The 27,787-nt window shown below is 46.3% G+C and overlaps 1 protein-coding gene and 1 long non-coding RNA gene across 2 annotated transcripts in view; both read right to left on the reverse strand.

The window, feature by feature from the left end:
• Positions 1–348: 348 nt before the first annotated feature.
• LOC148659304 (uncharacterized) lies at positions 349–10,795 on the reverse strand. The gene is made up of 2 exons (XR_015940424.1): positions 4,992–10,795; positions 349–4,203 (listed from the first exon to the last, which is right to left on the reverse strand). It is a non-coding gene; the product is annotated as an uncharacterized LOC148659304 (long non-coding RNA).
• A 207-nt stretch (positions 10,796–11,002) lies between these two features.
• lrrc28 (leucine rich repeat containing 28) overlaps positions 11,003–27,787 on the reverse strand; it is a 39,137-nt gene continuing 22,352 nt past the window's right edge. The window contains exons 8-11 of the mRNA XM_088641403.1: positions 15,858–15,960; positions 15,181–15,356; positions 12,705–12,864; positions 11,003–11,315 (exon numbers count right to left, since the gene is read on the reverse strand). Coding sequence (XP_088497529.1) covers positions 11,246–11,315; positions 12,705–12,864; positions 15,181–15,356; positions 15,858–15,960 — 509 coding nt within the window. The 3' untranslated portion in view covers positions 11,003–11,245. The remainder of the gene's footprint in view (positions 11,316–12,704; positions 12,865–15,180; positions 15,357–15,857; positions 15,961–27,787) is intronic.

Genomic DNA, 27,787 nt, shown 5'->3' on the forward strand with positions numbered 1-27,787 from the left:
CCGGACCTGAGCTGTGTTTATCACTATTTCATAGCTCTATGCCTCTTAGTCTGCAGGGGTCTGTCCTCTAGATATGCTGTATGTTCTGAGACCAGCACAGCTCGCAAGACACTTACCCCTTGATATCCTCAGCGGAAACCCACATAATTAGTGGCTCTTTAATTTCCTTGGATCAATAAGACATTTTTCGCACTTACAGCCCTTTGTGCTTCTTCAAAGTTCAGCTTCTTCTCAGGTGCAACAAACACAATAGCGACAGCTTCAAAGAAATCATCAGGCCTGGAAATAATAACCAGGTAATATTACATTTTCTTCACTTCCATTCTATATTCATCATTATATGCACAGTTTAAGAATTAAACACATTTTAATCTCACACGGGCAGTCACAGTATTTTAACTGATCACTCTAGGGAAACAGTATTTACAATGTGGCTTACCTGCTGGCATCTTGAATTATTTTACTAATTCAGATATTGGTGCTCTGTCCAAAGAAGAGCAACCACAAACACACCTGGGATTAAAGGAATGTTCTATATTCGCAAGCTAAAAAACTCATATTTTTGGTCTTGAACAGATAGGATGAGGAAGGGCCTTGACTCAAGAATTGAAGATCCTCAAAGGTATCCTGCCAAATGGACATTTCCTTCAGAAGAAGGAATGGCCACAGTGGAATAGGAACTAAAGAATCCAAGTGGAAAGAACAGGAAAGTCTCATTTAAACTGAGAACAGGACATGTCTATGCAAAGGGGAGTGTAGAACAAGCAACTCTGTCATGTTGTTGAGGATCATTCCCTGCCTTCTTTCAAGTAAGGGCTGGACGAGATTCTCAGACCTCGGATTAGCTATCAGCAACCAAACAAGTTCCTTGGGCCAAATGGCCTCCTCTAGTTTGCAACCTTTCTTCTGTCCTTTTTAGGAAAAGTGTCCCAGGCCAGACTTTTGTGGTGACCTAAAATTGAACCTGTGTCTGAACTGGGGCTGTTCACGAGGTCTGGCTCCAGTTGTCATTCACGCAGTGAGAGACCACCAGGTAAGTCACACAGTAATGCTCTTTGCTCCGCAGATATCACACAAGCCCCGTGCTGTCTGAATTCCTCCTATCTGAATGCAGTAGTGAGATAACAAAATCGTTTTGATCAATCTGTTATATCCCATTAAAAGAAATCATGTCTAATTTTGTCCTTGGATGTACAAAAAATGCCCTTTCCTGTTCTATATTGTAGCACCTGAAGGCTAGAGAACAATGGAAGACAAGGCTCATTTTTTTAGAGCAAGAAACCAACATCATTCTGGTTTGGGGAGGAAAGAGTGAATGTCCCTGCACAGGGAAGAGAATGCTTTGGGGTAGGAGAGCGAGATGGAGAGAGAGATTGATGGAGAGAAGCGAGGAGCTGGGAGAGGGGGGGATCAGAGAGGATCTCTCAGACAATGAGAAGGAGTTCATTCTTCTGGCAGGTAACTACAGAACCAGGCTGCCATTAATCTTAAACAAAAAGGCAGCCCCCAGCCTCTACTGCTAAATAAATAATTAACTGAAGAAGAAAAGAGTGAAACAAGAAGGAGAGAAATACGTTATGCTCTGGAACAGAAGATATTAATAGAATTTGTGGACCAATGTTTTGTGTGTTCAGTCCAGCTGCCTGTCTATAAGAGTACTGAAACAATTCACTGAGCATTTAAACAAAACAGCAGGCGTGGATCCACTCCTAAAATCCAGGTGTGCCAAAGATTCCCTTTCACACTTGGTCCTCCACATAACATTTTGGATTTGTTTTTTCCAAAAGAACACCTGTAAGCTGTACATTTAAAAATTCTCTACATCAAAACACAAAGGCATGGCATGTTCAAATTAACAAAAGGTTTATTCCATGCTGAAAAGAGAAGAAAAAAACACAATGTTTCAGGTGTGAAGGCTTCATGGCCAAAACGTTGTGTTTTCTTTCTTCTCTTTTCAGCATAGAATAGACCTATTACTTGTTCCATTGCAGCCTACGCATGCAGATGCAGCTACCCACCTGAACATGTTCAAATCAAGACTATCATGGACAAAGTACTGAAAATTCCTGAGCAAAAATTGCATTCAAAATTATACACATGCAGATGGTAAAGTAGTTTAGATGAGCATCCGGTAAAATAGAGCTCCAAAAGACTTAGGCTGTTAGCTTCAGCACTTTGTTCTGTTGGCTACTGTGCCAATACACAGTTTGCTGCTATACTGTAGAGATTTTTCTGAAGAGAGAGCTCTGACTTGTCTGAAGGGCCCCGTGTACAAAGCTTATGTGAGGTCTTGATGAGATTTCATCCAGCTGGACACGCTAACTTTCCTTCATGTGCATTATGGAGGATTTCATACAGAAATATGTGATTTGTAACCTTTTTTTCTGTTTATTCTTGGTATAATAGCACTAGAGATAAAGGCATAGGTCTTAAATTCTGATGCTGTTTCTGAGGTTTAGAGAGCTCAGTGCGTAGCAGAGCTCAGTAGCTTAAATTGATCAGAATTTACTCATTGCCCTAAATTCTCATTCTCTTTCATTGTGTCACCGGAACGAGCAGCAGTGAGACTGCTCAGAGGAGAAAAACAGGATTGACACAGACATGGCTCAGGATCAGAATGGGAGAAGCAGCACCAAGAAACACCATTAGCCTAGAGATTAGAAGAGGCGCCACACCTTAATGAGATTTGATTTTCATAGAGAAAAATGCATTTATGTTTGAAAAACCTTATGTGATATAATTAATACATACGGTTGTGTGAAATCTCTGGACAACACAACCCAATGAAAAACAATTTCTTCTATCAAATTTAAAATTGTCCTCAATTCCCCTTGAAAGGGTTTTTCCATTAAATAAATTCAGGCAACACAAAGATAAAGACCACAGGATTTGTATGATGCATGTGTTGAATCGAGGCCCTTGCTCACAATATCTGAGCTATCATCCCCAACAGAGAAAGTCACCCATTCAATTGATTGTACATTTGATGGATTATAACCACAGCATAACAGATGACAGAGTTCAAGCAGCAGTGAAGATGAACACTCTAAAACATGAGATATTGTATAAACCCACATTTCAAGAAGTGTGAAAAGCTATTACATGCTGATCACAATCCAAGTTTACTGTATCATCATTTTATTATTATTATTGAAATACACAATTGTTTTATATTCTTCATGTGTGAGGTCTTTGGGAATCAGCTTCTTCACTACAGGGGAACTACAGGGAAACTGTCCTGTGCGTTTGCTTTTGTTTATCACTGATAAATAAAATTCTTAGCACAAGTCAAATTGGGTCAAATCAAATTTGTTCATCTCCCAAAATGGAAAAAACCCTCTTGTACAACAATTACAGACGAATTGCACACAGTGCAATAAGGAAAGCACATACTCAATTAGTTGTATGACAGTCCCTGAACCAACTACAGTAGGTACATGTGGCATTTACCAAAACTAGCTTCCAGTGCAGTGGAAGACGTGCTGTATTAACTATTATATTACTCTCGGTAATACCAAAATAACTTGGTGGAAGATTGGACACTTCCTGGAAAAGGCCAATGATGTTTTTTTTCTTATGGAGAATTTGATCATTTGAGTGCATTGAATATAGGAGTAGTCAAAACAGTTTAAAGATTGAATCTGGAGAAGTACTGTAATTCCTACACAACCAATTAAAATTCAGAGGATCTAAAGTGGGTCAAAATGCAAAGACAGTCAAAGCACAGGTTATGCCCTGTATTTCAGACATCACCAGTTCAGACCTGGGCTATACGAGGCCTGTACTCCAGACATCTAGAGTTCAGACATGGGCAATGTTCCCTCTGATTCTTATTGGCCTTTTATGGGCAGAAATTTCCCCAGTGAAAAAAACTTGTGCACACTAAATTGAGTGTATGTAAAATTATAAACCTGAAATTATTTTTGTTAATATAGACATTCTCATAGAAACATAGAGATCCAAAAGACCGGGACAGTGATTCTATGAGCCCAGTTATAGAGACTGAGTGTGGAGCGAGCAGGAGCAGGGAGGTACAAGACTACGAGAGCACAGATATCGATGATCTAGTAGCAATAATAATGCACCCAGCCAAGTTGGGCCTCTCGCGGCCAGTCTCGTGGTCAATTTAGCATTTTTCAATTGACGACCTTGTTTGTTTTATTATTATCATATTCAATTTCCTATGTGCGCTGATTTCATATCCTGTGTGCCCGCGCACATGCGCACAGCTTAGAGGGAACATTGGACATGGCTGCACGAGGTCTGTAGTCCTGACATCTAGGGCTCAGACATGGGCTGTACGAGGCCTGTAGTCCTGACATCTAGGGTTCAGACATGGGCTGTACGAGGCCTGTAGTCCACTCATTATCAGTTCAGACATATGTCTGGGCTGTGCAATTATCCGACTGCTGAAGGGATTCCCCAAGCAGCTTTCTGGGTACTGGTGAGCTTCACACTGTCAGTAAGAGATCTATTACTCCTCACTTTGCATACTCTCTTATAAGACACCCCAGATCTCCAGCAGCCACCGGTGGGCCACTTTGGTGGAGGACGTTCACAATTCTTATTTCTCCTCTGCTGGTGCAGGGGTCTTGAATATTTTAGAAAATATTTGGTGCTTCCAAGCTAACATGAAATAAACAATCAAGGAAAAATCACACAGATCTCAGCTATTACTAAATTGTTTTGGTGCAAGAAAACATCACCCAATAGAACTAAACACTGGATGCTTTGACCTCTCAGGGGATAAACACATCAAAAAACGGCAGACATGTACTGCTGGCTAATACAATTAATGCTAAAACAATTATGTTACATACATTATGCTTCCTCATCAGACACCCCAATACATTTGCCCATGCTGGATGGATACATGCACTTTTGACACAAAGTAAATGAAGCAATTAATATTTCCTGTATGTCGAAGGTAGCATACACAATGCAATTCAAAGGTTCTGTTCTGCAGGTCACCTGAGCGCACTATACATTACTAATACACTATATCTGCTGTCCTCACCAGTCAGTAGACATCACATTAATGAGCTATGCTTCATTTAACCCTTTTATGCATGGCCAAAGAAGAATCTACTTAAACAATCTTACAAGCACTTCATATCTAAGAATGTAGACAACCATTGGTAATCATCCAAGTTTGGATGATCATCATCCAAACATCCATTGGTAATCATCCAAGTTTGTCTTAGATTTTGTAAGGAATTCAATAAAACTCAAATTCTTCTGCATGTTGCCTTTGCTATTTGCTATTTTGCCTTTGAAAGCCTTTAAAAAATTTCAAATACATTTTTTTCCAACTCACCAACTTTTAAAATTGAGTATTGTGTTCAAAACTCCCTTCAGCAAACGCAAGAGTAAATTTATGAGCATAACGTTCATTTCCCCTGGTCCCTTATTGTGTTCAGTGACAGAGGCAGGTCTGTGGTGCACGGAGCCGAATGCTCCTGCCAGCCTGACTGATATGCCTTTTATTGTGTCGTCCTCTGGCTCCCGATTCTCCTCAGCATGACCGATTGCTCTGCGGTTCAATGTTCACCCCTGCTCACCTGGCCAGTGTGTCGCACAAGCCTGCAACCTGATCTCCTTGGCTAAGACCCCCCTGTGACTGTGCGCCTGTGATTGTGTTAGAGACGGACTGTGAGTGTCGGAGCAAAGCAGGGGAGACTGGGGAGCCAAGGCTTTCAAGGCAGCTGCACTAAAAGAATGAGGCCTGATGGGAAATGAAAAAAAAAATCTGGGAGGATTTCCAGCCTGTATCTGGGCAGAACAGGTGGCGGTCTCCAGCCAACACCCTTTTGGAAGGGCAGTGATGTTATATTATATATCTGTGAGTGCACAGGATGGATTGCTGTCAATACGGGCTCTGAAGTAACGCTGCTTGGCAGTGTGGTGCCCTTTGGAAAAGTGCAAGTCCATCCAAGCTGACAGCTCACCTCCAGAGACCGAACACGCACGCTGGTTTGGAGGTATGTGCCCAGAGCTGGACTGGAGTTAATCCAAACAGCAAATGCCATCGAAGCCCACACCATGTACAGTATGGATATGAAATCTAAAACTTTGCCAAATAAAGCTGCAGCAAACTACAATCTACATTTCCCGCTTATTGGTTAAGCCTTTAACCTTCAATTTACATGCACGGATGACTAGAGAGCCAGCGCACAGTGGTTCAGTTGGAGAAACCTCCACACACCCCCGGCGAGCGTTTTGAGAATACAGGGGAGATGTTGTCAGCTGGATACATGTGGAACTGGGGAATGAGGCTTCCAAGTAAGGAATAAGCTTTAAATTATACAAATTATATTCTATGGCAACAGCCTAGGTTTTGTGCATGCCTTTAACTGCAGTGTGTAAAAATGAGCTTGAGAAGAATGCAAAGGAATGACCCCATTTCCAGTGTCGGCTTTCAGGTTCGCATTCTCCTATTGGTGAGCAGTGTTGGCAGAGAGAAAACATTTCTTCAGCTAGAGGAGGCCAGACCGCAGGCTAATGGACAATTAGGGCCCCAGAAGAAGATCTGAAAACTGTGTTAATAAAAAGTGAACAGCCTTTGATGTTCAGACTGGTTATGTAGCACACTCATAAACATCCCACTGTGGGTTTTTAGTCTGTACAAGGAGACCTGTGAATTTACAGTATCTGCCTAAATAAGCTCTTTATCCATCTAGTGTTTTAGTGAAATCTCAGAACCCTAACTGCTTACAATTAGTGTAATGTCTTCTACTTCCAAGTGAAAGGGCAGATGTGTGTTTTCTTACTCTTGCAAAGTCATTGATTGTGGTAAATAGGGTAAATCAGAGAGAAGAGAAATGACAAGCCCTCAAAAAAACTAATTTAAATTATTATAGAAAAGTAATTGAGACCTAAGCAATAGATATGGATTGTTTATAACAAGAAATACATTTCTAGTACACTTTCTCTCTCATTTTCCAAAACAAGAGTACTCTCAAGGTACTCAGTCAGCCTGTCAAGAAGTGTAGAAATCCTTGACAATTTTGAAAGCAAATGGATACTTCATTTGTATTTAAATAACACACACAATGCAATTAAAAACTGCTAAAGAGTTTTAGAGTATACATTTCTTGTGGTAATGTATAGTAATGTAATGCATATTGGTGATACATATGGAGAAATTAAAGTGCACTTCTAATGATTGGATGGCGTTTATTCAATTTTATGAATAAATTGCCCTTTTGGTTTTTGATACAGGAAGTAAAGTGAAGCCAGTCAGACCCCTATTCTGTGTCCTATCTGTGGTTTACGATACCGAGTGGCAGAATGATAAATTCATCAGGGTCTGTTACAGTGTGAAAGAATTATTGTCAGGCGCTGCAGAGGCTGGGATTAATGGCTAGGGCCCCAAAGGTATAGAGTAATTACACCGGATTAGGAAAGGAAAAGCCTTTAAGTAAACAGGGAGGTCAGTCTGTGTATCTGGGCCCAGAGAGCTGGCAGAACAGGTGAAGGAGGAGAGTGGATGACTGAGCAGAGAAACAGGTGGGTCTGGAAACGGAGAGAGAAATGATGATCCTGCTGAACACAGCCCTGTTGAACAAGGTATCCTAACAGAAGACAGCAAGATGAATTCTGGCCATTTAGCAGGCTCGTCCCGACCTGAAAAGACTCCTTCCTCTTCACCGGTCCCCAGCACGTGCAATCAGCTCGCTGGCGAGCCATGGAAAGAGCAGATGTTGAAGTTTACCACTACTTTGATTACCCTCTAATTATTAAACCAATATTATTACAGTCTCTGATGCCACACACGTCTTGTTGGAAGAGGGGTGGGACGGAGTGAATAACTCCAGTAAAAACAAATCTGATTCTGAATGTTTACCAGCACCCCCCTCTCCATTGACAGAAGGAGCTGTAACCCAGCCTGCTGCCCCTGCTTCAACAGTCACGCAGCGACGGACTGCAGACATTTCAGAAAATAAATCAGAGGTGTAGGTTTTATATTGCTGTTTTACTATCTTTGGACCATTTATTTTTATAGTACAGTTGAATTCCTCTCCAGTGCACAGCCAAGAACTGTTCCATACTGGCTAATATTCAGGCAGCACGACAGAGTAGCAGTCAGTTTTGGTGTGACTACGCATCAGGAGTCTACAGTGCGTGGAGCCCACTGGGTTAGTCTGCACACTACACTGTTTTTCCTTGTGGTGATGAGCACCAGCAGTCATGACACACAGACCCCCCACTCCCACAGAGGCAAGAAGATGTGAATCAGATTACGGTTTAGGCAGCTTCACCCACTACTCCTCGCACTATCTCGAAACCAGTTTGCACTCAGAGCACCCAGACCACAGTCAGCCATTCCCACCACAGACACAGCTACCCAAAAGAACATGAAAATTGTATTTTTGGACTCCAAAGAATGAACTTGCATTATATAACACAAACACAACAGACACACCATCACTGAGTGCTCTTCCATGTGATTTTCAGTAGAACACATATTTTACCCTAAGCAAAGTGTTTTATTTCCTCAAATTAACAGAAAACACTGAAGCCTCCATTGAATATGAGCTTCCAACTGAACTGAAATCCACACACCAACTTCCTAAAGAAGACAAGCTCGCTGAAAAACAGAAAGTGAGGCCGTAGCGATCAACATCACAGCTGATACAACTGCAATGTTACTGCAGAAGAATTTAAAATCACATCCCAAGTGCAGATCTGAACCTTAAAGTGCTGGGTTTCTAGGCCAGCATGGACGTTCACAGTGTAGTCGTTACCTAGAAGTCGTGCACAAAGCCTGAGAAGTTAAACGTTTGAATTGCCAGAGAAAACATGGATCTGGAGGGAAAAAGGCCCTCGCAATCAGACAAGTGTAACTCACTGAATACGCTCAATCACTAAAACAACGAAACAACGAAACAACAAAAAACAGGATCTAACTCTCAATGTGTTGGGAAAGCTGTCCAACAACATGCTACAAACCATATGAGCTACATAAGGGCTCACACGTGTGCACAACACATGACACGGTGTTCCCTGTGGCACCCTTGGAGTGGAAATCCAGCGGAAACGCTCTCGGGAACCGGCTGCCCGTCTCCAGAAGCACGGATGTGCACTGGCTCCCCGCTGTGGGCGCCCCGCTGGGGTCTGCCTGACGACTAGAGGTGCGCCCCCGGCGTGGGGGGGGCGCAGGCCTTCGTCTAGGGGGGAGGAGGTCCTGTAACAACCCGCAACCAACCTGCCCCCGTGGTGGAGAGCAGGGCGTCTTGATGTGGTTAAAACAGCAGCAGTCACTCTGGGCGAGTCCAGACATCAGCCCAAGAGGCAGCTTCCTGGCGCTGCTACCCAGAAGTGCTTCCATTTACAATGTGAGCCTCGGCCCGGTGTGCTACACCCTGCCACCTTTCCTTCACTCCTGCCCCATGAAACAACGCCAGGCTCATTACCAGCACAGTTAAAAGTTACAAGTCTTCTCTGGCCTGAGCAGAAGTTCACCTTTTCCCATCCCCTGCTGCTGTCTACTGACGCAGTCATGAGCTTTTCCAGCACTTTGGCCATTTTTCCACAGATAAGCTGGAAGCATCTGAAGCTTTTGAGAAGTGTAGCTGGAGGCACAATTATTCAAACGCTCAGTATATCAAGGCTTCTGATGTAAGCAGATGCATAACTCAGAACTGACCACGGAAAACGCCAAGAATCATAAACAGCGCCTAGAGAGAACACACAGGCATATATACAGGTGTGTCAACAGCCTTTACAGCTTCCTCTGAGTTTTCTAACAAAAAACACATTGGATGTTATTGCACTGTTGCACATAGTAGAGCTGATATTACTAAGGCCTCTGACTCTAAATAACAGCAATTGTTACATATATTTTCTCCCTTGTGTTTATACAACAGTATAGCTTGAAACCAATACAGTATGTCTTAACCTTTTAACTGCCAGTTAAACAGCACTCTACTGCCCCCTGCTTTGCCATCACAGTATGACATGTCTGTACTCTAGAAGACCAAACAGCACAATGGGTTCAACACTGGAAAGGGCATTTGAATAACTGGGCTGCTCAATACACCTACACCAACCTAGATTAAAAGGTTTAAAGCAAATGGTCCTTGTTTTCAGTTCCAGCCTATAACCCTTACACCCAGCCTGGGCTGAGCTTCCAATAAAAAAAAGAAAAATCTTTCTATCTTTCTATATGCTCTCTGCACACTGTGATCAGATTACGAATGAGAAAGCTTTCTGATTACAGATCAATAAGTTAGAACAGTAACAGTAGTTCTCACAGCGATAAAACAAAGATTTTCCGCATTCAGATTCAGTTCTGCATTCAAGCATATCATTATACTCTTCATAACAAAATCAGCCTGTTTCACTTCAAACAGGATTGAAAGGGATTTCTAAATAATATCGTTAAGAATTTATTCTGTATGCACAGCCCAACACACAAACACATACAAGCATGAGGAGCTGCAAAGAAACCTTTCCGTTCTGTCCGTCCTCTGGATAAAAAAGGCAGAATTCCTACTATGTCTCATGGACAGAGGAAAGTAAGAGAAAGCACATGAACGTGCGAATCAGGAGCCAATTTTAAATGGAACAAAGGGATACAATCAATCATTTTGGGGGGAAAAAACACATGGACATTTTTCAAATTAGATCAAAGTATTCATGGGGAAGTATGAATTAAGTTCCAAAAAAAGGTTAGAGGAAAAAAAAATGAAGATACATACTTGTCCAAAAAGATGCTTAAATTGTAATCTGGAGATGATCTGGATGCCAAACAGGGGAAAAACAGTCGAAATAAGAGTTCACTGAAGTCATTTACATTGTATCATTGATCTACAAGGTAGAAATCTGCTTATCATTTTGACCATTGCTTTTAACCAAGAACAAGAACAAAAGTTCCACATAAAAAAAAGCATCTCACACGGGACATCCCAGGGGAAGATGCTGCTCCGAAGTCGGGAGTTTATACTTCTGAGTGTGCTCAGGGTGAGCTGTGTAACAGAAGAACTAAAATACCAAAAGAAGCAAAAAACACAAACAGTCGCTTTACTGCACACAAACACACAACAGAGCTCTGTTCTCCGTTGGGCTGCTTGTCTGGGAGAATCCTGAAAGGGGCAGCCAACCCACACTGCTCTTTCCAGCTCGTAAGTCACTGGCAGTGAGGCGGCGTTCCCGCGTCCACAAAGCGGGCTTTTCTTTTGAGATTCAAGACGTTGACCCCGTGAAAAGGGAGCTTCGGCGACCTCTTCCTGCACCCTGAGAATCACCTCTGCAGGGCGAACATCCGCAGACACTGACTGGAGCAGCAGTAGGCGACAAAGCTCACCGTCGTCCTGCAACAAGGGAAAAAAAAAAACCCCATCACAAACGGCAAAACAAAAACACAGGAAGCAGAAAGGTGTGAAGCCGTGGCGCAATTTGGAAGAAGGATGCAGACCCCGAGCGCTGGAAGGCGTCCAGAATCTAGCTGCAGCTGAAACTCCAGCTTTATATCTTAAGGTGCCGTGTAATGATCTCGGCACTTTATCTCCATCTCTCATTTTTTTCAGTTAGGTAAGACCGTAAATTGCTGTCGGCTGTAATCACCCGCTGTCTGCTGTTGGCACCGCTCAGGGCCGCTCGGTGTCCATGTGCATTGATTGTACACTGCTGATTCAAACGTCCCTGGCGTGGACGTGCACAGACTGAGGGCTCGGGCTGGCAGACACACGCACAGCCCTCTTCAAACTCCTGCAGTATCTCAGGGGGTTCTCTGCTAATGAAAAGATTAGCCTATCTGCACGGCCTGAAATGGCAAAACGGGGGGACCTACTACATCGGCTCTGGGAATGATCCAAAACCAGGGACGTTTTGGAATTCAGGCCGTGATGGGGTTGCGGCATCACTGCCAGGGCTCCGACCTGTTTGGCCACACAGGCCAGAGCGACCGGGCCGCGAGAGGGCGAGGCACGCTGTTAATCACTGAGGTCAGCGGGGATGACCTTCGCCCACACAACAACATAAGCAAGAGATTCTATTAACACCATGGACCTCTACAACAACGCTGCAAACAGCCCGCAGTGGCCCCTGGGTCATGAAAAGTTGTTGGATTTCTCTCTTTTCCCCTCTTTTCTATTAAGTTCATCTGCTGCTGTTGGCTGGCTGCCCAGGTAATCGTGGCACGGGCTGTTATTTCACAAAACGGTGTTTCATGCAGACACAGCGAGGCACTGTGCAAACTCACAGCGTGAGGCGGCACACCCTACCCCTGGCAAAAGTAGTGCTGTCAAAGGAAATCAACTGCTTTCCCTTTCGATTAGCTTTCCTCTGCTCAACAGAAGCTGAAAGGGAGTGCACATCACAGGGACAACCGCTCAGGATCTCTGTGATGACTGACCTACCATGACTAAGGTGTAATTCTGGGGGGGGGGGTTATTTTTTCCATGCGCACTGAAATAATAAACAAAGGAAACAATGAATACCTTTCCTGATCTCCGGCCTGCGAAAGAAAGGAAATGCAAAAAGAGAAACGTAGCACTGGAGAGCAGAAGTCCTAACTTCAGAGACCAATGACTTCCTGTGAACGAGTTCCTAAATAAAAATCCCATGCGCACTCACGCGCACACATCTGCATAAACAAAGTGTGAAATCAGATCTAGAGGTGAGCCTGCTCCGCTGGCTGATCAGCTCTCCAGGTGTCTGCCGAGCAGCGCCCTGCTCCCAAGAGAGCCCCCGGTGATTACCTGCGGTGCACGCCGGCCAGGGCCGTCTCCCTCAGGGGGAAGAGCTTGGGGTAGACGATGGTAAACATGGGCTGGCTGCAGCGATGGCAGTGCCCCAGCGGACACTGCAGGAGCTCGAACAGGCTCTTGGGCAGCGAGATCGGGGGCAAGGCGTTCAGGGCTGCAGGGGGAGGAGAAAAGAAACAGACAACAACAACAGACGCGATCACCAGCAGGCAGGGACACACAGCGCAAGAGACAGAACATGTAGAGTGTTTTTTGTCCAGGCTAAGCAACTGCAACTATACGTGGGTATTTCAGGTACAGCCAGTGCTGATCTCGCAGTACTATCACAGATGCCTTTCTGCACTGCACTTCATCCCAGCTGTCGCACCTGAGACTGGTGCAGACTAGGCCCCTAGGAGTCATTTTCGTCTTTGCTGGGAGTCAACAGAGAGTTCCTGGATTTCGGGGTCAATTTTTAAGGAAGGCAGGCAACACCTTCATCATCTCAAAAATCTTCACAGCGTACAAAGAGCAATAAACCTTGCATAATGTGCGCACACAATTTAATGGAGTGCATTTATTTCAGGCATAACACCTAGAGAGTCAACACCGGCTCAGTACCACTCCAAAATATGCCAGACGCAGTATTCCACCGCTCACTGCATTTTGGGTTTGACTAACCAGACAGTACAATCAGAAGGATGCCAGCTGTGCTTCCTTCAATGCTTTCAATGTGCAGTGCCAATTAGTACCAAGCCTACATCTCTACCAACGCCAACAGGAGTTCTCTTTTAACAGGTTCCACCTGGCTCCCTACGTTACAGAGGTCCTTTATGCCACCTTAAAGGCTACAAGGTTAAATTATGTCCTTTATAAATGCCAAACGAATGCTTTACTCCATGCAAGACCTGATTTCTGGCATTTCTTAAATACAAACGATAAAAACCAGATAAAGGGTACACTTGTACAAAATAAAAATCCTGGCTGTTACAGGGTAAAGAACAATCCACAAAAGCAAACTTCCGACTATTTGGCACAAGGTCTGTATCAAGCCAAGTTAAAGTTAAAATGCACTCAACAATAATACCTGAACGCCCCTTGCGTAGCTTCCATTTATTGAAAAACTGAAATGAACTTTAGCTAAATGAAGGTAAGCCTGTGAAGAACTGTTTGCAATTTCAAATTTGACACAGCTAAGCCATATTCACTACAATATATCTGCCAGCGTTTCTCCTCAATTCAGATCAACAATTTCATTGTTGTGGTCAGACAGACATTTTTATACCTTTGCTTATGAAAAATGCTCTCGTCTGCCACAGCGATGTGCTTCCCCATCAGGGCCACATGCAACAGTGATATATGCAACACGAAATGGCAAACCCATGTGAGATTAAAAAAATAAATATTTTCTCTGCAAATTTGTTTGACCACTCAGTAATGGTAATATAGTATTATTGCCTTAATCGAACTGCTCTCAGTAACTTTGATTTCTCTTTTATATTGAAAAAGCAGGGACAAAAGTGGTAATATCTCTCTACAGTGCAGTGAAGCTAGAGCCAAGAAGAATCTTGGTGAAGAAGAATCTTTATTAAAGAAGACTTTATCCGTAACTTCATTCATGCAGAATGCACATTTACACACATAACTGTGCTTCCTGACTGCTTATCCTCTTTCAGCTAAGAGAAGTGAGGCATTCTGCACATCTGTTCAACAGAAGGGACTCTGATTTAAAGTCTTATTCAAGAAACATGGGACTCCCTGCTTTCTAGGTTGTACGTTTTTTTTGCCTTCTTATATTTGCCAAATTTCTTAGCAGGTTACAAGGCTTGTAAACTCGACTCTGTAATGAGGAAACACGTTTCTTGCAAAAGGCTTGTGGCTTTGTGGTCTTTCTTCTTTAACCGAGATTTCCTTCCCAATGATTGGGTAAAGTGAAATGTTATACTGCTGCTATGGTCTAATAATTTAAATTATTAGAGGCAGATCCTGCTATTAGCATATAACACACAAAAGCACCACTATTAACTACAGGTGTTCAAGCCTGAAACTCCTCTCTCTGCACAGCAAATCATAGCAGCCAAAACGTGTGCAGAAGATACTATTTGGCCATTCAGTACTCTGTATGAAGTCATCATGTAGGTACTGCCACTTGGGACTTCTGGGATATCTTCAGTACCATGCCTTCTTTTCTTCCAGGACAGTTAACTTGCTGGTTTTATGGTTAAAGTTATAACAACAACCTGAAATATGGAATTACACAGCCATAATAAATCTTACAATAGTAAATCATGGTACTGCCAAAGTGTAGTGTAGGAAAACACAGTGAAAAGCACAACTGTGGGCCAGCTCAAGTGTAACAGTGTGCGAAGGAGGAAAAACCACAGTTATAGCACAGACTGACCATGGTCAGATTTCCTGAAGGACAGGGCAGGGGAGCGCAGTAGGAACCCAGAGGGGGAGCAGGATCAGGGGGTAGGGCCATGTTGCTCACCCTTGAGGAGGGGGCTGTACAAGGTGTGGAGAGCCCGCATGGTCAGTTCTTCGAGGGGCAGCACGCAGTCCCGCTCCGAGCCGACGGCCTTCACCTCCGCCGGCAGCGGGACGGTCAGCTCGCCCGTGTCCATGGCCAGCAGTCTCCCGTCGGGCACGTGCATGGCCAGGCCACACCTGCAGGCACGGCAGAGAGCTGCACTTCACTCAGACACAGGCCGGACCGCTGACCCGCCCAGACCCACCACCGGATTTCAAGCGCACTAGCGGCTCCGCAGACACTGAATGCTTGACTGCTAGCAAGGGGAAAGGCTGACCTTTCCTAAACACAGGCAGAAATGAGTAAAACATTCACCTCTTGGCAAAATTGACTTGGATCTCAAAGTGACAAAGAGACGAAGACGGAGAGGCAGATGGAGGGGCTGGATTCACCAAAAATGATGGACGGACAGGCCGACCGAGACACACAGACAAGTGGATAAACAAATAAAAATGTGGAATACGAGTATGAAATGAGTAACATCTGCCACTGGGCCAGGATAACAAGAGTACAGAATCCATCTGCTTGGTGATTTGAACATGGTGCTGCTTGCGGTGAGGAACAGTCTGCTGAGCAGCGCAGTGGTTAGTACAAAGAGAGACAAGGCACAGGCAGGGGAGATGAAACTGTGCACTTACCCACTGCAGCCAATCACCTTGTTATACAGGTAGGATGGGAGGCCCTTCAGGTGAATGTTGTTGTCAACAAAGACAAACTGCAGCTCCCGAGACCGCCCTAGATCTGACAGAAACGGTCACATCATCAATCACTCGGGGCAGGCTGGCGCAGGATGCCCGCGTGCTGCTCTAGGGCACACCAAAACCGAGTCGCGGTTTGCCGTCCATTCCAATTTGAACGCACACATTTGTTTGTATTTGTTCCCATAATGACACCACATGCAATGCATGTGATGGAGGGAACTAGAATTGAAAAAATTCACATTTATTCTAATTGGTATTCTAAATGACATTCATTTTGTAGCCCTGGGTAAAAATCGCCGAACCTGAAAAAGGTTGAAGTTGCATTTCTATCAACACTGAAACTTTGCTTGGGACTACACAAAATTTCCAAAATCAAACTTCCAAGGTTTTCCACACCTTAAAACATACCGTACAGATTTAAATTTAAAGTGGTTTGGTCTTTGAACAAGACTTAACCTACATTTACTAGCAAATTACAAAAGCAAATTACTTTTTGTTTACAAACGTTAATATACTTTTGTTTTCCTGACAAAAAAAAAACACACACACTGAAGTTGTTAGGCTACAACAAACATCTCTGGCAGGTTTCTATTTAGGACAGGAAATTGCAAATGCGTGTTATGTAATTGCTTTGTGAATGAGTATTGTTTGTTTTCCGGGGTGTATGTGTTCCAGCATGTTTCCACATTCAATGAGCAGAGATATTTGGCAATCAGACTCTCTCTGGTGACTGAAGTACAGAGTCAAGAGGTGGTGGTGGTGGTCACGGGCTGTTTAATTCCCTTGAACTGCAGAACAGTCACTGTAATTTAAATGTCTGGACATTTTATGGGAGAGGGATGTGTTTGTCTAATACAGTCTTCAGTTTCAGGGACTACTAATCTTTCTTTCTGGTTTTCCCTTCACATAACATATGCCATTAACTTTAGGACGACTAAAACAGCCCTACAGCTCTGGGGCTCCTAAAGATAAAATGTGGTTTTAAAGTTGATTTCGCACTAAATGTCCACTCTGTAATAAAAGGAGTGTCACTGCTTCATTACTGAGTGCAGCAAGCAAGCTGCACTGACCGGGCACTCTCCACTCCTACCACAGATCAGGGCAGGGGAACAGGGGAACAGGGGAACAGGGGAACAGGGGAACAGGGGAACAGGGGAACAGGGGAACAGGGGACTAGTGTTGGTGAGCTGTCTGGACGAGTCACTGCACATTTCCTGCAATTCGTGCTCAAATAATAGAAGAAAAAGACAGATTTCAACAAATGCGTTCCCGTGAAAAAAACACCACTGAAACAAAACAAAAAGCCTAGTTGAAAATAAAACGCTTGAAAGGCGTTTCAGTCACCATCATCGTTATTAGAAGATATTACTGTAATGTCACACTGCGCGTGACAATTAAGCGTTTAAGGGGAACGTTAAACACCCACCCTGTCTCACGGTGCCCTGAGGATGATGATGACGACTCCGAGCAGGTGGTCTGAGTGGTAGAGCTCTATACTAACATTATGAAGATGTGGAGCTCAAACTGCCACCAGACTCAACTCCACAACCTCCTCGCCAGCCTGCAGCGACTCCCTCAATGCAGAGAGGACAGGGCGGACAGCAGACGGTCAACAACCTTCTACCTGCTGCTTCTCCTGCCCTCTAACTCAACAAACTCCCACTCCTCACTGGGACAGCACACACATCTCCCACTCCCACTGCCCACCGGGACAGCACACACATCTCCCACTCCCACTGCCCACCGGGACAGCACACACATCTCCCACTCCCACTGCCCACCGGGACAGCACACACATCTCCCACTCCCACTGCCCACCGGGAGAGCACACACATCTCCCACTCCCACTGCCCACTGGGACAGCACACACATCACCCACTCCCACTGGGACAGCACACACATCACCCACTCCAACTGCCCACTGGGACAGCGCACACATCTCCCACTCCCACTGCCCACTGGGACAGCGCACACATCTCCCACTCCCACTGCCCACTGGGACAGCACACACATCACCCACTCCCACTGCCCACTGGGACAGCACACACATCACCCACTCCCACTGCCCACCGGGACAGCACACACATCTCCCACTCCCACTGCCCACTGGGACAGCACATCTCCCACTCCCACTCCCACTGGGACAGCACACACATCTCCCACTCCCACTGCCCACTGGGACAGCACACACATCTCCCACTCCCACTGCCCACTGGGACAGCACACACATCACCCACTCCCACTGCCCACTGGGACAGCACACACATCACCCACTCCCACTGGGACAGCACACACATCACCCACTCCAACTGCCCACTGGGACAGCGCACACATCACCCACTCCAACTGCCCACTGGGACAGCGCACACATCTCCCACTCCAACTGCCCACTGGGACAGCAGACACATCTCCCACTCCCACTGCCCACTGGGACAGCACACACATCTCCCACTCCCACTGCCCACTGGGACAGCACACACATCTCCCACTCCCACTGCCCACTGGGACAGCACACACATCACCCACTCCCACTGCCCACTGGGACAGCACACACATCTCCCACTCCCACTGCCACTGGGACAGCACACACATCTCCCACTCCCACTGCCCACTGGGACAGCACACACATCACCCACTCCCACTGCCCACTGGGACAGCACACACATCTCCCACTCCCACTGCCACTGGGACAGCACACACATCTCCCACTCCCACTGCCCACCGGGACAGCACACACATCACCCACTCCCACTGCCCACCGGGACAGCACACACATCTCCCACTCCCACTCCCACTGGGACAGCACACACATCACCCACTCCCACTGCCCACTGGGACAGCGCACACATCACCCACTCCCACTGCCCACTGGGACAGCGCACACATCTCCCACTCCCACTGCCCACTGGGACAGCACACACACACCCACTCCCACTGCCCACAGGGACAGCACACACATCACCCACTCCCACTGGGACAGCGCACACATCACCCACTCCCACTGCCCACTGGGACAGCGCACACATCACCCACTCCCACTGCCCACTGGGACAGCGCACACATCTCCCACTCCCACTGCCCACTGGGACAGCGCACACATCTCCCACTCCCACTGCCCACTGGGACAGCGCACACATCTCCCACTCCCACTGCCCACTGGGACAGCACACACATCACCCACTCCCACTGCCCACTGGGACAGCACACACATCACCCACTCCCACTGCCCACTGGGACAGCACACACATCACCCACTCCCACCGGGACAGCACACACATCTCCCACTCCCACTGCCCACCGGGACAGCACACACATCTCCCACTCCCACTGCCCACCGGGACAGCACACACATCTCCCACTCCCACTGCCCACCGGGACAGCACACACATCACCCACTCCCACTGCCCACTGGGACAGCACACACATCACCCACTCCCACTGCCCACTGGGACAGCACACACATCACCCACTCCCACTGCCCACTGGGACAGCACACACATCACCCACTCCCACTGCCCACTGGGACAGCACACACATCACCCACTTCCACTGGGACAGCACACACATCACCCACTCCCACTGCCCACCGGGACAGCACACACATCATCCACTCCCACTGCCCACCGGGACAGCACACACATCTCCCACTCCCACTGCCCACCGGGACAGCACACACATCTCCCACTCCCACTGCCCACCGGGACAGCACACACATCACCCACTCCCACTGCCCACCGGGACAGCACACACATCACCCACTTCCACTGCCCACCGGGACAGCACACACATCACCCACTCCAACTGCCCACCGGGACAGCACACACATCACCCACTCCAACTGCCCACCGGGACAGCACACATCTCCCACTTCCACTGCCCACTGGGACAGCACACACATCTCCCAATCCCTCTGCCCACTGGGACAGCACATCACCCACTCCCACTGCCCACTGGGACAGCACACACATCACCCACTCCCACTGCCCACTGGGACAGCCCACACATCTCCCACTGCCCACTGGGAAAGCACACACATCACCCACTCCCACTGCCCACTGGGACAGCACATCTCCCACTACCACTGCCCACCGGGACAGCACACACATCTCCCACTCCCACTGCCCACTGGGACAGCACATCTCCCACTCCCACTGCCCACTGGGACAGCACATCTCCCACTCCCACTGCCCACTGGGACAGCACATCTCCCACTCCCACTGCCCACCGGGACAGCACACACATCTCCCACTCCCACTGCCCACTGGGACAGCACATCTCCCACTCCCACTGCCCACTGGGACAGCACATCTCCCACTCCCACTGCCCACCGGGACAGCACACACATCTCCCACTCCCACTGCCCACTGGGACAGCACATCACCCACTCCCACTGCCCACAGGGACAGCACATCTCCCACTCCCACTGCCCACTGGGACAGCACACACATCACCCACTCCCACTGCCCACTGGGACAGCACACACATCACCCACTCCCACTGCCCACTGGGACAGCACACACATCACCCACTCCCACTGCCCACTGGGACAGCACATCTCCCACTCCCACTGCCCACTGGGACAGCACATCTCCCACTGCCCACCGGGACAGCACACACATCTCCCACTCCCACTGCCCACTGGGACAGCACATCTCCCACTCCCACTGCCCACCGGGACAGCACACACATCACCCACTCCCACTGCCCACTGGGACAGCACATCTCCCACTCCCACTGCCCACCGGGACAGCACACACATCACCCACTCCCACTGCCCACTGGGACAGCACATCTCCCACTCCCACTGCCCACCGGGACAGCACACACATCACCCACTCCCACTGCCCACTGGGACAGCACACACATCACCCACTCCCACTGCCCACCGGGACAGCACACACATCTCCCACTCCCACTCCCACTGGGACAGCACACACATCTCCCACTCCCACTCCCAATGGGACAGCACACACATCACCCACTCCCACTGCCCACTGGGACAGCACATCTCCCACTCCCACTGCCCACCGGGACAGCACACACATCACCCACTCCCACTGCCCACTGGGACAGCACATCTCCCACTCCCACTGCCCACCGGGACAGCGCACACATCTCCCACTCCCACTGCCCACTGGGACAGCACACACATCTCCCACTCCCACTGCCCACTGGGACAGCACACACATCTCCCACTCCCACTGGGACAGCACACACATCTCCCACTCCCACTGGGACAGCAGACACATCACCCACTCCCGCTGCCCACCGGGACAGCACACACATCACCCACTCCCACTGCCCACCGGGACAGCACACACATCACCCACTCACACTGCCCACCGGGACAGCACACACATCTCCCACTCCCACTGCCCACCGGGACAGCACACACATCTCCCACTCCCACTGGGACAGCACACACATCACCCACTCCCGCTGCCCACTGGGACAGCACACACATCACCCACTCCCACTGGGACAGCACATCTCCCACTCCCACTGCCCACTGGGACAGCACATCTCCCACTCCCACTGCCCACCGGGACAGCACACACATCACCCACTCCCACTGCCCACCGGGACAGCACACACATCACCCACTCCCACTGCCCACCGGGACAGCACACACATCACCCACTCCCACTGCCCACCGGGACAGCACACACATCACCCACTCCCACTGCCCACCGGGACAGCACACACATCACCCACTCCCACTGCCCACCGGGACAGCACACACATCTCCCACTCCCACTGCCCACCGGGACAGCACACACATCTCCCACTCCCACTGCCCACTGGGACAGCACACACATCTCCCACTCCCACTGCCCACTGGGACAGCAGAAACATCACCCACTCCCACTGGGACAGCACATCTCCCACTCCCACTGCCCACTGGGACAGCACACACATCTCCCACTCCCACTGGGACAGCACACACATCACCCACTCCCACTGGGACAGCACACACATCACCCACTCCCACTGGGACAGCACATCTCCCATTCCCACTGCCCACTGGGACAGCACACACATCTCCCACTCCCACTCCCACTGGGACTGAGTATTTACAGTAAATTTCACCTTTATATCTCTTCTCTGACCTGTGTTACATCAATACTAATGTACTGTTATTCACCGACCTGTATCGTATTCCTGATGGATGCAAATTGCACTGCTGTATAAAAGCATTTCCTACACCAATTTGTTTCTCAAGCTACAGTATGTAATTTGCCCCGGATAAGGGCACCCGCTGAGGTAATGCATGGTGGCAGCAACAGTGGTGGACGTACTGTATGACCACTCTCAACAGGCTGCAGAGTGTGATGTGGTCAAAAACTCATTCAAAACCTGGTCATCGAGGGAACACGGGAGACTGTGTGCAGGGTGGTGAAACAGCACCTTCTGAGATGCAGCAGAATTGTGTGTGTTTGCACGCAGGCCTCATCAGGGCACTGGCTCTCAAGGACAGGGCTCTAACGAGAAGCAGCCGCCCTCCAGGCTGCGCCGCCCCTCTTCAAACAGCTCGCTGCGGGCGAGGTGACCCGCACCGGTAGAACTGGAGGTGCACACCACAGCTCTCACTGGTTTCCACTTGGGCGACGAGCTAAAGGTGTCCCTCCGATATCAAGCTGTTGCGTGATTCCAGTAAATTACCTAGCCCACCCACCTCCAATAAAAACAGGCACAGCCTCAGATTGGAGCTTGATTGCGATACGGTTTGCTGATCAGGGTTCAGGTAGAGCTCTGTTTTCAAGCCCGGCAGTCCGAGGAAAAGGTGAGGGAGCAATGAGCTGCTCCAGTGCCACTGGAAATGACCTGGGTTATTGCACTTCCTAAGAAAAAAGCCATGGCCATATACGAGCTATGCATATAAAGCAGTCTACAAAACACTCTGCTCAGTGTGAGCTTGCACAGCATGAGCTACAGCGCAGTTTTAGTACGAGGAAGGATTCTTTAACCTGCAGCACATAGGCCGTGTTGTATAGAGATAAGAGATCCCGGGTGAGATTCACAATGCGCTGTCTCTTTAATCTCCTGTAAAGCTTCAGAACACAACACACTGAATGGAGATAGATTACCAAGGAGACTGCTTGTCACAGGATGTGCCAGTGTTCCCCTGTAAATATCTGCTCTGTTCCACAAACATGATTCTGAAAAAAGGCATCCTTCTTGCAACAATGTTATTCATGCTAGAATCTCATTGCAGAATGTCAAGACATGTTAACCAAACTTGAAGGGAGGCGACAGTTCATGCTTGCAACTCACACTTGAGAAAACGTGACCCACTGAGTCCCAATGTGTAAGAGTGTAAGAACATAAGAAAGGTTACAAACACTTGCCAAACATCAGCTTGTTTTGCTTCTGCTAGATAAGTGATTTGAGGATCGCATCTACACGTTTGTTTGGTGAATGGCAGGGCCATTCACCAAACAGGGCAGGGCTAAGCCTGCTTAGCTAACAGGTCCAGATTCCCACAACTCTTTGCGTAATAACCTGCCTCCTGTTCTGGGTCACAAACACACTCTGTCTCCACTGCCACTGGCTTCGCTACATGATTTTCACCCAGAAACTGCAACAACTACACCAGCAACTCTGGAGGGACAAACGGACACATTCAGAACAAAACTAACTGACAAAGAGGACCTTCTAAACACAAATGCAACCAAAAAGCTAAATAAGCTACACTTTGCAACACTGAATGAAACTGAGACCACTTCCTTCCAAGACAGAGATGATTCACTTTTTATCTGTTTTGTTTCAGATTTGGAACATCAGTGCTAAAAAATGCTGTTTAGAACTGTGTCCAGCTACTGCTCTCTATTTCTTAAAGACTACCTTTCAGTGTCTAATATTAAGCAGACTCTGTCACACAACTTCCTAACTAAAATGCAAAACAAAGATGCATTCTGTGAAGGAATGCGTTAAAACTTTTATACACTGATACAAACATTTTGGGAACTTGTAGATTATTCAAAGAAAAAAAAATCTTCACAGATTTTTCCACAAATGCAGACCCTGAATTATTGTTTTTTTCTGATGTTTATAAACCTAAATGACGGCTCTCAAATTAATGAACAATGGTTTGAACATACACTGCATCTTTAAAATACAGCAGATGTTATGAAATATTGCATTTATTTTCACTTTGCACTGTATTTTGTTACTCCAACTATAAAAGTGTCAGCTTTATAGAATTTGTGTTGAATTATATGAAGAGAGAGCCACAGGATCATTACAGACATACAGTACTATATTTAACAGAGAATTCAAAAGCTCAGGTTTTAAAAGGTTGAATTAATAATAGTTCGGTTCAATTATTTCTGTTAACTTAAAAACACATAGTAGTGATGCACAGAAAAAAAAGTATTATATTGAGCAGTCGATAAAGTTACATGTATAAGTGTATACGGTGATATGTATAAAATATAAAGTATATTTAACAGACATCACTTATTTTTATTTAGCAAGCACTACAGAAAGTAAAGCCAATATTTTACTGAAGCTTATAACTTAACATTGAAATAAAAACTGAAGCAACTTCCAGCCCACTTTCAGTATCTACCGATAGGGCCCAGATTTTCTATGCACTTTTTTATCACAGCTTTTTTTTAAAAAGGTACCATAGTACTGTCCCATAAACCCTCTTTTGGGTTTAATTTTACCACAGAAAGTGAACCTTTCCCATGGCTGGAAAAAGCGCTTCATTGTTTTGTTAAAGTTGAGCTATTGAACGCAAGCCCAGCAGCAGAAATCGGGATTTAGTTTCAGCTTGTGTCCTTGGGTTTGTATTTCACTGTTGGTCCTGATGAAGTCCACTGGGTTGCCAGTCAATACTTCTGAGCATTTAAAATACTTGAATTAAGTCCCCCCAGTAGATTTATCTGTTCAAGTCTAAAAACATTCCGTGAATTTCACCAGTCAGTATAGAACATTCCTTCAAGTCTGGGGGGATACCTGGAGGTACTTTACCTTGTCCTGGCAGAGGAGAATACCATTTTATTTATAAAAGGTAGCCATGAAATCTGCCTTCAGGGTACCTGTTTTAGCATTCTGCAAAGATTTTACACATATCCTTTATATGAACATACTTCGTGAAACATGAACATACTTGTAAAAAAACCTTTGCCCTCACTCCCTTTCTCAGGTGTAAAGTAGGGTGACCATTGGAAGAGACCTACAACACAAATCTTGCAAAACCGGTGTCACCAAGAACCAAATCTGAAACATTCTCTGACGAGGAAGTGCAAGATCCTTAACAATGGAGAGAGAGAAAAGGCGGCTCAATGAGAGATGAGCAAGATGTCAGCAAGATGGACAATCCTTAAGCATTCTTGTGAATAATCGCCGTGCACATGGAGAAAGAATCTGCTCATTAGCAGGTTCAGAGTGAAACGTCAGGCCTTTCTGCTCTCACGATGCTGCGCATCACATCTGGCTGGGGTGGGTTTTATAGCTGAAGGAAGTTGTCCATCTGTGGAAGACTAGCACGATGCCACAAAGGCGCTTTTCATGTGGCTACTTTCAAGAGCGCTGCTGTGTCTGAAACATTTCCATTTGCCTCCTTCAGATTCTCCAGATCAAAGGCTTGCTCCAGGGAATGACCAGAAGCTACTAAATCCCTAACAAACACCGATTCTGCTCCTTACAGCATAGCATTAGCATGTGCCATCCACATGGCTGGCACAGAACAAAACGTGCAGTGTTGTCCGCGCTGCTATTGTTTGAAGCTGGTTCAAAAGCAGGCCTGTGCTCTTTCAGTGTGCAACGTGGAATCTACTCATTAAACTTCACAGGAGAAAAGAAGGAAAATTCAAAAGCATGACCCTTTTTTTTTTAATTCTCCCCTCAAAGGTTATCTACTTTGCCTTTTGCAGCTGTCAACCTTTTTGAACCCTGAGATAATTAAATAGATGTCTCTGATTAATTGAAAAAAAAAAGATGGGCGTTTCTACTGGAAGTGTGCGACATAAAATGTCTTTTGAGTTTTATGTCTAACTCGCTCAGATGGGATTTAACTTTAATTCAGAAACATGAAAAAAATAAAAATCCTATTTAACTTAACGAGTAAAACCCCAGGATGATTTGTGCCAACACTGATTCCCTCTGAAAGGAATGTTTTTGCAGGATATTTAAGCAGCTGGCATATACCCTGAACTGGAACCAAGAAACATACCAATCAAAAAAGATTGGAAGATTATTTTAAATAAGAACTGCAATCAACCCACGGCTATTAGAAGATTATCCTTGTGAGAGGCATGTTTAAAAATACGAGGATCTTTAAATAACTGTGAGCTATTTTGTTTTTCTTCTCAAAGGTTTGGCACTGCCAATTAGGTTTCTCTTCGTTTGTTAATCAGCTCAGCTCAGCTCAGCAGCAAGGGCTCCATACCATCTTAGAGACAAGGAATGAGGATTGTGAACCCTCTCCTCCAACAACTCTGGTGTCAGGACATGCATCATTTGGCACAGTGTCCTACAGGAGAATAATGCAAGGTCATAGGTGTCCCAGTCCCAGAGACTAGTGTATAGTAGGGACACCCGGGTCAGCTCACGGCCCACCCAATCCAAGGGCACATTTATTGCCTGTCCTGCTCATCAGCACTGTGACTGAGAAGTTTCTGAATCACAAAACAGCAAATAGCAACAAATATGAAGTGGATAGGAATATGGAAAGAAATGTAATTTCTGCAACAGATGTTATCTAACTGGTATTTTGTTGCAAAAGAGTGGTAGAGATACAGTCCTGTAATGTATACTACAGGACTGACCAATCACGCTCCTGCCACATGCAGACGGATATCTAATAAGTCACGTCTAGTTGTCTAGAGGGCCTATGTGAAAACAAACTGAAAGCCCACCATAGGAATCAATAAGACCTTTCCCCAAATCACCCTCATCTGCAGCACAGCTGGCACAAAAATATGTGACAAGGTAGAAAGGGGGTAGCTCATGGAGCACTTATCAGGACATGAGATTCACCAAACACTCGAAGGCAGCTGTGCAGACGTGTCCTTCCTTAAAAAAAAAACATTTGCATACTAAAAATGTAACTAAAAACAGCTTCTGACAGATTGCATTCATTTTGTTTAAACCCTATAAATACCTCCATTACAGGATTCACTCTCATCTCTGCCCAAAGGCAGATTCTGCTACTTAAATCCAAGACTGGAGCCACTTACTGACTCATGGACAAAATAAGCTGGAGATGTGTGTACTTTTGATGGTTTCTCACTAGGAAGGTTTTTAGTAATATATAAAAGGAGAACACTTTGATATTCTATGTGGTCAAGGAGGTTAACTTTATCGTACTGTGGAGCTAATGCAAAAGAAACAAAACTAATTTCAAAATCATGTATACGTTAATCTTCCTCATGTCCCCCCACGCACTGTACCTTCAGAACACTTCTATTGTCGAAGCTAGCTGGCGAGTTGTTATTTTTTTCCACCAACTTGATCCTCTTATTGTTTTCCCTCAGTGTCCATGAGTTACGTCCCCATTCTCCAATTTTCCATTCCAATCGGTGGGAAATTAGTTCCAAATGTTTGGCAGGGAGTCAATGCTGGAAAACCTATGGAGCAGAGCTGCTCCTCAAGCTTTTGATCTTAATTCTCTTCTTTCTTTTATAAAAAAGAATACCCTTATAAAAATAACCTAAAGGTTTCAATGAAAATGTATCCTACTCTGTAAAATTGGAACATTTACAGAAACCTACCGTATAAGTCATCTATAGATTTATTTCCATAAACGAGATCAAGTTTGACCAAAAAAAAGCATCTGTCCTATTTACATTTCTGGGAGAAAAAGAAATAGCTCTGCCAAAAGCTCTTCTTAAAACATCCTTAACGTTTTTAGTGCA

Source organism: Lepisosteus platostomus, chromosome 7 (genome assembly GCF_059453375.1).
Source record: "Lepisosteus platostomus isolate fLepPlt1 chromosome 7, fLepPlt1.hap1, whole genome shotgun sequence".
In the NCBI taxonomy this organism is placed as follows: Eukaryota; Metazoa; Chordata; class Actinopteri; order Semionotiformes; family Lepisosteidae; genus Lepisosteus; species Lepisosteus platostomus.